The following is an 11,864-nucleotide window of genomic DNA, read 5'->3' on the forward strand; positions in this document are numbered from 1 at the left end:
CACAGCATGGCGGGTGGGAGAGAAGGGAGGGCGGGGAGTCCCTCTGGACGACAGGGGTGCAGCACGGAGTGCGGATTCCAGGCCCCTGCGACCGTTCGGGCGCAGACCCGCTGGGCTGCCTGCGGACTCCACGCCCCGCAGCTGCGCCACTGCGCCAAGCAAGGCCGCAAGCTGGTATCTTTCTGCACCGCACGCACACGCACACGTACGCACACACGCACGCACACTGGAAGAACCCGGCCGAAGCCCCCTCCCGAAGCCTCCAGCCCGCCCGGCCCCGCGGCGCCCCGCCCAGGCCCCCCGCCCGCATTGCGCACTGCGGTGCGGGCCTGGCGCGCGGAGGGAGCGGGCAGCCCCGGGCGAGCGAGGCAGGAGGTAGGTCGAGGTTGGGGGCGAGGTGTGGGGAGAGGACCCCGAATTGTGTTAAGATTTGGGGTGTACGCAGGGATCGTCTGGCCAGGGCCTGGGTTAGTGGCAATCCGGGCGGCTGTATAACCCTCTGCGGGGGCCCTTTCCTGCTGATTCCAGGCTCTGGGCCTGTTCCACGTCGCGTCCTCTGCTGCTTCGGGTCGCTTTCTGCCCCGCATGTCTTCCCACAGTGTCAGAAACCGGCAGAAATGGTGTCCATCTTCGGGCTGCTTACTGGGCATGCTCAGTAAGTCGGGGTGGGCGTAGGCTGGAGAGGCCCTCAGCCGCAGGGAGGTGGCACGGGGCGGCTGCCTGCCTAGTCCCCCCGCACCCCTCCGCTCCGGGGTGCGCACAGCAGGTAGGGAGCCCAGGAGGTGAAGGCTACAGAGGGGACACCTGCGCTGGGAAGAGAACCTGAGTAGGGCTTTGGGGACCTAGCACCGGCTGTGTTCTCTGTGAATAAAGTGCTTCCTCGTGAATCACAGCAGCTCCTAGACAGAGAGCCACGTGCCTTCTTGGATGGGATATGGGTTTAGAGAGAATGGGGACCCTGTGCCCAAGGCTGATGCCGCCAGCCGCCCCAGTGCCGTCTCCAGCTTCACGGCCAGACTATCCTCTGTGTGAAAAAAGTCCTTCTATTTCTCCATACCCAAATATTTCCAAGGCGGCCCTGTAGTACATCAAGGTGCTTTCCTCTGTGACTGTGTGTGTGAGTGTGGCGTTAACAGGTAAGATTGCCTTTGGGAAAGAGCCCTGGCAAGCCAGCCTCGCTGCAGAACAGGCTGGACATTCAATCTCTCTAAGTACCCTTATGGAGGGGGAAGTCACCCCCATATGTTCGAAGGAGAACTAGAGAAGTGGGGGGGCAACATTTTCCTCTACTTACTTTCACAGGGGGCTGTGGCTGTCAGTGACTCCCAGAAAGACTTTGGAGCTGCACCCACAGCAGGAGCAACTGTTGTGGCCACGGGGTGGCATCTGTGGCATTAGGTTCTCTCACATGGATGGAGATGGTCAGACCAAGGAGAAGATCATTGTAGTCTCCTAACACACCCAGCACAAAGGTCACTGGGAGGGATGATCACACCGCCCCATGACATTCCAGTCAACAGCATGTTGTGCATTCCACATGGGTCCCCCAGGAGGACCTAGTGTGGTTCTGTCTGTCGTAGCCATCCAAGCTTCCTGTCCCGCACACTGATGTTTCAGGATGAGGAAGTCACCTGGGGCAGACCATGCTCTACCGGGAATCTGCATCTATATCCTCCAGTCTCCCAACCACTCCAGAACCAGGAGTTCCTCAGTAGTTCTGCGTCCTGCCTTTCAGTCGGGTGCCAGGGAGAAAGTACCTTTCCTTCTTTACCAAAGAAACATGCCACTTGTAAAATCTCACTAAACAGAAGAGAATGGACTCAAAACACCAAATTTAACTCATCTAGTCCCAAGATTTTTTTTACTTTCATTATTTTTTTGTGTCTGGGTTGTAGGGCTTGAACTCAGGACCTGGGCACTGTCCCTGAGCTCTTTGCTCAAGGCTAGTGCTCTACCACTTTGAGCCATGGCACCAATTCTGGTTTTCTGGTGATTAATTGGAGATAAGTGTCTCACAGACTTTCCTGCCCGGGCTGGCTTTGAAACACAATCCTCAGATCTCAGCTCCTGAATAGTTAGGATTACAGGTGTGAGCCATCAGCACCTAGTGATTTTATTTTTCCTCTTGCCTATATTAAATCAAATGTTTGAGTGATTCTCAGTTGAATCTTGGTCTTTGATTATATTTTTGTGTGAGACAGGGTCTCCCTTTGTAGGCTAGACTTCCATTGAACTCAGTCTTCCTGCTTCAGCCTCCCAAGGGCTGGACCTGCCTCAGTTTTTGTCTTTTTAATATGCGTTGGTCCTGGGACTTGAACTCAAGGCCTGGGCACTGTCCCTGACCTTTTTAGCTCAAGGCTAGCCACTCTATTACTTGAGCCACCAGTTGACTCCTGACTTTTTTGTGTGGTTAATTGGAGGTAAGAGTCTCACAGACTTTCCTGCCTGAGCAGGCTTTGAACCATGATCCTCAGACCTCAACCTCCTGAGTAGCTAAGATTATAGATGTGAGCCAGATTCCAGATGTCTTTTGTTTCATTTTTGTTTTTTTGCCAGTTCTGGGGCTTGAATTGTGGGCCTGGGCCCTGTTCCTGAGCTTCTTTGTGCTCAAGGCTAGTGCTCTACCACCTGAGCCACAGTGACACTCCCAGCCTTTTCTAAGTAGTTTACTGGACATAAGAGTCTCATGGACTCCTGCCTGGGCTGGCTTCAAACCACAATCCTCAGATCTCAGCCTCTTGAGTAGATAGGATTACAGGCATGAGCCACCAGTACCCAGGTTAGACATACGGGGTGATAGTTGAGCATGAAAATATGTTTTCTTATTTATACACAGCAGGACTGCGTGGCGTGGCTGGAGTTTAGACCACACACACCCCCTGTGTGGAGGTGGGGGACCTCTTCCTGAGCTAGAAGCTGAACAGAGAAGCTCCTTGGCTCTCACAGAGCATTCTGGAACATATAAAGAGGTATTTGGCTCTGATTTCTTCTTTCCGGCAACTGGGGATTAAACACACTAGTCAAGTGTCTGATGAGCCTGTGGTATGGAAACTACGTGGCAGTGGGGTTCTTGTGAGAAAATGGGTCATAGTAAGCAAACAAGTCCAGTCTGTCAGAGTGGAGTGGACAAACCAGCCCCAGAACAAGCCGACTGCAGAGCTCCGGCCCTGACACCCTGCCTTGGGGAAGGTCTAGGAGATGCTGGGGCTGGGTTCCTCTATGTTTCGCAGGGCGGTGAGGGGTGGGGATTGAACCACTGACACCCGTGATCCTTGTAGCGTGCCGGGGAGCCGGGATTCAGGGGCGATGGCCGTGGCGCTGCTGGAGGGCTGGTGCAGGATCATGAACGTGGATGACCAGAAGGCGCTGATGGTGACGGGCGTGCCCGTGGACTGTGAGGAGGCGGAGGTCCAGGGCGTGCTGCAGGAGGCCTTCAAGGCACTGGGCGGGTACCGGCTGCTGGGCAAGATCTTCCGCAAGCAGGAGAACGCCAACGCGGTCCTGTTGGAGCTGCTGGAGCCCACCGACGTGTCCGCCATCCCCGCCGAGGTGCAGGCCAAGGGGGGCGTCTGGAAGGTGATCTTCAAGACCCCCAACCAGGACACAGAGTTTCTGGAGAGACTGAACCTGTTTCTGGAGAAGGAGGGACAGACGGTGTCCGGCATGTTCCGGGCCCTGGGACAGGAAGGGCTGTCGCCGGCCACCGTGCCCTGCATCTCGCCCGAGCTGCTGGCGCATCTGGTGGGGCAGGCGGTGGCCCACGCCCCGCAGCCCCTGCTGCCCATGAGGTACCGCAAGCTGCGCGTGTTCTCGGGCAGCCCGGCGCCCGCGCCGGAGGAGGAGCCCTTCGAGGTGTGGCTGGAGCAGGCCACGGAGATCGTCAAGGAGTGGCCGGTGGCCGAGGCGGAGAAGAAGAGGTGGTTGATGGAGAGCCTGCGCGGGCCGGCGCTGGACCTCATGCGCATCCTGCAGGCCGACAGCCCGGCCGGTGGCGTGGAGGAGTGCCTGGAGGCCTTCAAGCAGGTGTTCGGCAGCCTGGAGAGCCGCCGCACCTCGCAGGTGAGGTACCTGAAGACCTATCAGGAGGAAGGGGAGAAGGTCTCGGCCTACGTGCTCCGGCTGGAGACCCTGCTCCGGAGGGCGGTGGAGAAGCGGGCCATCTCCCGGAGCATCGTGGACCAGGTGCGCCTGGAGCAGGTGATGGCCGGCGCCAGCCTGAGCGGGGCCCTGTGGTGCCGGCTCCGGGAGCTGCAGGAGCAGGGGCCCCCGCCCAGCTTCCTGCAGCTGGTGAAGGTGATCCGGGAGGAGGAGGAGGAGGAGGCCACCTTTGAGAGTGAGAACGCGCCTCCTCCGGAGCGGGAGGAGAGGGATGGGCGCGGCCGCTGGGAGAACAAGGTGGACCACTGAGAATCCTGACCAGGAAGCAGCGGCCTCGACCATGCGAAGGGTTGAAAGCAAGGCAAGGGTTGAAAGCAAGGCGTTAGAGCTAATCTTCTTTTTTTTATTTTTAAACAGGGTGAAACAAGGTCTCACCCCAGAGCCCAGGCCAGCCTCCAACTCCACAATCCTCCCGCCTCGGTCTCCTGAGTGCTGAGATTCTGTGTAGGCATCATCACAAAAGCCAGTACAGGCTACATGCCTGTAATCCCAGCTACTCGAGAGGCAGAATCGGGAGGATTGTGAATACCAAGAAACAAACTACACACATGCCAGGGTGTGGGTCCTAGGGCACGACACCGACACACTCCATGCATCCCCAGTTGTGGGAGAAAGATCCTAATAGATTGTTAATAAACAAAAGATTAAATCCCAGCTAGGAAGTATGAGCCCAAAGACATACAAAACAACTGTACCTCCAGTTTCTTTTAATTTCCCCAATTCAACTAAGTTTACCTGGACCATAGGGGAAGAATTGACTTGGAGGTTGGGCGGGGGGGAACGCCAGCATTTGGGATTAGGTTGGAAGATGACATGGCTCAGCTTGTGTGTATTGAGGGGAGGGGGTCCTGTCTCAAATGGACATTCGATGAGTCCTGTGCATGGCGGGAGCATGGGAGGGGCCTTGGGCCCCCAGCTGCCCCCCACCTCCAGTTAAGCAGCTTACAGCAAATGAGCCGTGTCATCTGAGAGTTTCCAGCCAGCCTGGACAGAAGTCAGCTGAATACCCGGATGTAGATGAATTCATACCCCAGTAGGAGGGCACACCGATCAGCCATCTCTGCCTTTAGGGTTCTTTCTTCTCTGGAATAGGAAGTGGGTACTCCTTCCACTTTTCCACTAGACGCCTAGTAGATGGTTCCAGAACCATCTGCCTGAAGACACACGTGACTCATTCAAAGCCTGTTTTCTGGAGATCCACAAGCTCAAAGAAAAGGTGGACTTTCAAAGATGCTGCCTAGGAACAGGCATGCGTGAGTTCCAGATAGGCTGAACTTGTTCCAAAGGAGGCTTTTCATGGCAAGCAAGCATGAAGAGGAGAGGAAAGCGCTTCACGGTACGCTTGTGTCAGACAGGGCATTCCCCTCAGACATCCCCTCAGCACGACTCTACGGGGGACTCCATTTTGTGCTTCATAAAGAGAAACAACTTCACACATCAAAGTGCAACCACATCCTAGCCCAAAGCCCGGAATTCCGAGCCAGCCGAATGCATGCTCTACCATCTTGGCTTTCGGATTGTGTTCCCCGAGTTTTGCGGAAACTTTTCCCACAGTCTCGTCTTCAGAATGTATTTCAAACTTTTCCATCTTCTATGTAATAAATAACTACCAAGTGGACCAGGTGTGTTGGTGACACATTTCAACATGGTGACACTCACCCATGGTTTTCTTGTATTTGCAGATTGACCCATTTGGGGCACATGTAGGAGCACAGCTGGGGTCTCTGCTCATTTGCAAACGTGCGGTCACTGCGTGTAGACCTGCACAGCTGTAGAGCATCTTGAGTGTCTAAATAGGCCCGTGTACACCAGGTCAGTGCACGAGGACAGCACAAGTGAACATCATTTGGTTTCCTGCTAGGCAAACAGCTGATACACCTGGCAGCCAGCCTCTGGTAGATGTGTGCATAGGCACCCATATAAGTTGCTTCATTTCTTTAAATATCCGTTTCCTCATCTGAAAATAGGTTATCTTAGGATCAAATAACACAATGCCTTTTAAGCGCTTCAAGTGATGTGTGGAATTTAGAAAACCCTTCCTACCCTGAGCCTCTTGCAAATTTTGTGATGCTGATTTTCAGATTAGCACATGCTGCCATTGTTATTCTTGGAGTTGTACAGAAACAAGCAGGGTGGGACAGCTTCGCACCGCAGCCACTTCCGCTCATCGTGAAAAGAAATGTTTGTCATCTTTTATATTTGTGATAACTATTCCAGCAAGTGTGGATAGTTGTTCGAGACTTGACTTGAGAATGGTAAATTATTCTCTCCAATGGTGGATTCACTGAACTGAAGAATATCCCAAGACTGTAAGAAAGGCATTTGTTGTTTTTTTAAAGAAAAGGTATTTGTGATCCTTTAACCTCTTCAAGTGTGTTTCTCAATATTACTGAACAATATTTGACTGGTGTGACTCACCAAGATTTACATACATATTTTGCAGTGATTTTGTGTGGTTTTTGTATTTGTGGACATGGCTCCATTGCTGTCATTTATTTAAAATCTGCAAGATAAAATGTTACTGATGTGAAGTTATAAAATAAATCCATGCTAATGAAATATTTTGGGTTTGTTTTTCTGTAGTATGGTGTTGCTGGAAGAAGCTTCACTAAATTAAGAGAGAGACAGAGAGAGATCCTTGTAGGAATCGAGCTAAAGCTAAAAGGTCTAGGCTGGAAAACTTGAGAGCCAGGAGCTAGCATGGAAGTCCTGGGTCATGTCTCCCGGGATGGCAGCTTGTTCCACCCATGGCTGACCTCCCTTTGCAGGGACAGATGGAGGCCAGCCCCTCTGAGACCACCAGCTCACTCTCTCAGAGAAGTAGCCGACTACATGTATTGCCCAGCCTCTATTCTGCCAAGTTTGCAAGATCTTCACAAGATCCACACTTTCTCCTACAGATATGGAGGGAGAATGTTCCCCTGGCCTTTTGAAATTCCCCTTGCATCGTGAAAGTGCTTCTTCTCTTGTTTAAAGAGCAGTGGAGAGTGTTTCCCACTGGGCTAGTACTGCAGTACTGCAGACCAGCCTGCTAGAGCTGAATGTCCTGGAGGATACACAGGCCCATCCCTCAACCCTGTGAGCAAAACCCTCCCTGAAAGTATAGTTTGTGGGTCTCCTGACGCCCAGAGACTCAACTCTTCAAGAGGTGCACACCACTGCTGGCAACCACTTTCCTCTAGGAGGCTCTGGGGTAAATGATAGGTCAGGCCATCAGCCTCCCGCCTCTGCAGGCCCTCTGCGTCACAGACGTCCACACCGGCACTGGTCATTCCCCCCTTGATCCTGTTGGCTTCCAGCCCAGGTAAGATGGTCGGCGGTCCTCTGCCGAAGCTCATTCCAGAGGAGTGCTGGGCTGGTAGAGGGAGTTTGGGATGTTGCTAACTCCTAGGCTCGCAAAGCAGCCAGGACTATCCATCTTGACTGAGCGCCTGGTCCCCTCCTCCTCCACTGAACTCCAGGTGTTGTGCAGCCCTTGGAACCTCTTCATAGGACACTGCTCTGTCTCTTCCACTTTAGAAAGGAAGGAAGAAGCATTTCGTGTGTGTGTGTGTGTGTGTGCTGGTACCGAGACTTGAACTCAGGGCCTTGTGTTCTTGCTTGGTTATTTTGCTCAAGGCTAGTGCTCTTCCACACCTCCCCTTTCAGCATTTTGCTGGTTAATTGGAAATAAACATCTCATAGACTTTTGTGCCTGGACTGGCTTTAAACCATGATCCTTATTACTCCTGAGTAGCCAGGATTACAGGCATGAGCCCCTGGTGCCTGGCTTACGAGGCTCACCATTCTGTTTCCACGTGCAAATGCACTTGTTCCTTGCTGGCATGCAGACACTGCCCAGCTGGCTCCACCTCTTACGGGGGGGGTCCTTACCAAGCCTGGACAAGAACAGCACCCCGAGCATTGATGAAGCAGGCTCACGCAGAGAACCAGCACTTAGGCCAGACTGGATGTTATGTAAAGCACCGAAGAGCAAAAGGAAGAGACGATGGACATCAGCTACATCCTAGGGTAGTCAGCCAGCCTGAGAGAACACAGGAGTTTAGAAGCTGGGGGTTTGACAGAGCCTGAAATGAAACAGAGGTGAAGAGAAAGAATCCAGGACAAATAGAAGATACACAATCATCTGCAGAATCTGAAGGCGGTCTAATGACTGGGGCTCCAGGGCAGGGCCCAGCTGGTCTGACAGTGAGTCTGCACAGGGAAGCGTTAGGCTCTTGGAGATGCTTCCTTAGGGAAGAGCATGGTGGATTTGTGAGAAGCAGGACTTCCTACCTGCCCAGGGCAGGGAGTTGCCCTGGCTCAGCCCTGCTTGGTACTTTCCCCCCCACCCTCCGCATGCCCACATGCTCCTCAGCATCTCAGATGGACAGTTTCTTAAGATGACACTCAAGACATGTTGGCCAAGATCAATTTTCTCATAAGGAAAATGGTATAGGATTTCAGTCCCGCTTTCGGCATGCCAGCTAGACCTGCCCACTTGTTATCTGGGCTGCTTTAAGCCATCCCCACCCCTCCTTAAAGGAAAGGTTCCCAGAGGGCAGGTGTGGCCATGATGCTGAGGATCACAGGTCCTGAGACGGGCGCCAGGGTTTTTCTCTTGTTTCCTTTCGGGTACAGATGTCCGTGTTCCAGAATGACTTGTTGACACTATCATTTCTCCACTGATTTGCATCTTTCTCAAAAACTAACTATAGTTGACTACACATCTGGGTGTGTGTGCATGCATGTTTGTGTGCCTGCACGCATGTGTGTGCGTGCGGGATGTTTGTGCGTGCACACACACATGTTCCCTATTCTGTCTCATGGATCTTTTTGCCTACAATACCACGAATGGCCACCATAATAAAATAAACCATGATCACGGTTCTTCTGTTTAAAAGTTGTTTTCTAAAGTCCCATATGACTTTTCAGACCCACTGTTCAGCATCCACCAAGACTGGAGGACTCTTGCTGCGATTTACCTCTCACTATTCCAGAGCCTGGGACAGCGTGAAGCAGGTGGCAGCAGGGTTGGCTTCTCAGGCCAGTCTCCACTCCTGCTTGCAGACTGAGTACCCTCTTCATTGGCGGAAAGCTCATCCCTGATGAAATGGGGTCTGGAGGTGGGCGTTTGGGGAAGCCATGACGTCATAAAGGTGGATCTCCCTTGCATGAATTAGTGCCAATAATAATAATATAAAAGCACAGAGAGCTCCCTGGGCCCGACTGCCATCTGAGACACAGCCACAACCATCAGCTACGAGCCAGAAAGCCCGTCCTTGTGAACAGTCCGTTGGCACTGAGCTGCAAAGTCACTTGGACTTTGGAGCCTCTAGATGTCAAGAAAGAAATGTCTGTTGTCTATAATCCAGCTAATTTACTAAGAGCCACCTTCTCCCTCTGTCTGCACCAGCACTTGCCTTGTGCTGATTCAGCCCTGGTGTCACTGTGTGTCCTCAGCCCAGCGTGGCCCACGGCAGAAATCCACCCACCTGCTGCCCACCGCGGAGCAAGAAAGGGGCAGGGCGACCCCCACCCCCAGGGGAAAAACTCGCCCCATGTCCCGGCTGATAAAGAACAGGAAAAGGAAGCCGGCCGCGTCCAGGGCACGCACTGTTGCTCAGAATGTGCGAACATGGCTCTTTTCCAAAATTAGAGCGTGTGTCTGGAAATAGCGCCTGCTGGGTGCTGCTGCCAGCGTTTGCATTCTTCCTCTGGGTGTATTTTAACCCTTTGGCGAGCACCATGTAGCCTTGAGGAGACAAGCCTGGAGCTCTGCCCCTGAGCGGGTGACGCGGGTGGGCGCCCCGCGGGCTTGGCTGTGTGACTCTCCTCTCCTTGTCTAACTGTCCATGCTGGTGGTTACATTAGGTTACACCCAAGAAGGGGAAGGTGGGGGTCTGGCCCACCCAACAAGACATTACTGCAAAGGAAAGCCGTTGCCATGGTAACCCGCTGTCAGACGCCCGTCTGCACCCGAGGGGGCAGGAATGGATCCCAGGATTGGCTAGGCACTGCCTTGCTTTTGTCTTCAGTTTGTGACATGAACAATGAATGACGGGAGATGGGGGCAGGGAGAACAGCCAGCGCTCATCTATCACAACCCTCCCCCTCCCTCCCCCCTCCCTCCCCCCGCCCCCCCCCCCAGAGCCTCCAGCTAGGGCTCTCCTAACCAGGCCTCGCACCTGCAGGGGCCCATGGGAAGTCACAGCACCTACACCAGGCTATGTTCCCATACACAGCGTACACGGCGTCTGTAGCTCAGAGTGCTAACGACCTTGGGGGGGAAGAGGACCAATACACACGGGAAGGAGAGAAATGCACAAGCCAGCGTGCGGCGTGGACAGGCGCTCAGGCTGGGAAGAAGCCCTGGTGTGGGGGCAGGGCCCACGTGGCAGCAAGGCCACCTAGCTAGTACAAGGCCCTGAGTTCAAGCTCCAGGACAGCGTAATAATGTCAGATTAGACATTTGCTCATGCATCAACCAAGCGCTAAACAGTGTTTTTAACACCATCTGCCCTCAAACACAAAAATCACTGCCCCAGTGAAGGCATGGTTCCAGATGTTGCAATTCAAATACAGTCGAAGCCGAGTGCTGGTAGCTCATGCCTATAATCCCAGCTACTCAGGAGGCCAAGGTATGTTGTATCACAATTTAAAGACAACCTGGGCAGAAAAGTCTACTAGATCCCATCACTATAATAACCAGCAAGCCGGGCACCATGACTCACACCTGTAATCCTAGCTACTCAGAAGGCTGGGATCAGAGGATCACAGTTCTCAGCCAGCCTGGGCAGGGAAGTCTATGAGACTCTTATCTCCAATGAACCACCAGATAACCAGACGTGAAACTGTGGTTCCAAATGGTGGAGAGCTAGCCTTGAGCAAAAGAGCTCAGGGATAATACCCAGGCCCTGATTTCAAGACCAGAGGAAAAACAACAACCAACCAAAAGCTAGGCTAGAGGTATGGTTCAGGTGGCAGAGCACCAGGTACAGCAAACACAAGGCCTCAAGTTCAAACCCCAGTACTGCTAAAACCAAACCAAACCTGGAGAGGGTAGCTAGAGAGGCAGGCCTGCATGGAAGAGGGTTATCAGCCACTGAGCTCATCTCTCCCCCCACCCCTCTGGGCTTCTCCGATGCCTCTGCGCCCCAACCTCAAACTTCCCCAGAAAGCCTAGCTTGGCCCCTCTGGTGGGCAAATGTAGGCCAGCCCACCTTCCAGGCATACCAGGACCAAGGCCTCGGCCTGGTGGACGTTCTCATTCAGTTTCTTCGGGAATGTGATTTTTTATTTTTTCCGCAGTGCTGGAATGTGGGGCCTTGTACCTGCTAAGCATGGCCTCCGCCACCGAGTGAGCCCCAGTCCCAGCCCTTGTTCGAGACGTTACCCAGGTTTCCTTGTGCCACCCTGATGGATGAAGCATTGCCGTGTGACTGAACACAGCCTCCCGTCTCCCGTCCTTCCAGGGAGCCCAGGCAGTGCGGCTGCATCCCACGATGCTTTTTGGTGCCTAGTTCCCATCCAGAGACCATCTAAGGCTCCTGAGTCACTTTGTTAGCATAAGCTCAGGTAGGGTCATACTTGTCATCCTAGCTACTCAGGAGGCTGAGATCTGAGGATTGAGGTTCAAAGCCAGCCCGAGCAGGAAAGTCTGTGAGACTCTTATCTCCAATAAACCACTAGAAAACGGGAAGTGGCTCTGTGGCTCAAGTGATAGA

General features: G+C 53.4%; 1 protein-coding gene across 1 annotated transcript; it reads left to right on the top strand.

The window, feature by feature from the left end:
- The first annotated feature begins 2,858 nt into the window (after positions 1–2,858).
- Pnma2 (paraneoplastic Ma antigen 2) lies at positions 2,859–4,407 on the top strand. Its single transcript, XM_013034395.1, has 2 exons — positions 2,859–2,969; positions 3,279–4,407. Exon 2 carries the CDS (start codon positions 3,307–3,309, stop codon positions 4,405–4,407), a length of 1,101 nt encoding a protein of 366 aa, XP_012889849.1. The 5' UTR covers positions 2,859–2,969; positions 3,279–3,306.
- Positions 4,408–11,864: the final 7,457 nt, after the last annotated feature.

The sequence above is a fragment of the Dipodomys ordii genome, unplaced genomic scaffold (assembly GCF_000151885.1).
Source record: "Dipodomys ordii isolate 6190 unplaced genomic scaffold, Dord_2.0 Scaffold189, whole genome shotgun sequence".
Lineage (NCBI taxonomy): Eukaryota > Metazoa > Chordata > Mammalia > Rodentia > Heteromyidae > Dipodomys > Dipodomys ordii.

Excerpts from the sequence above, each read along its gene's own strand:
- Pnma2 (XM_013034395.1), top strand. The coding sequence starts at position 3,307 with ATGGCCGTGGCGCTGCTGGAGGGCTGGTGCAGGATCATGAACGTGGAT.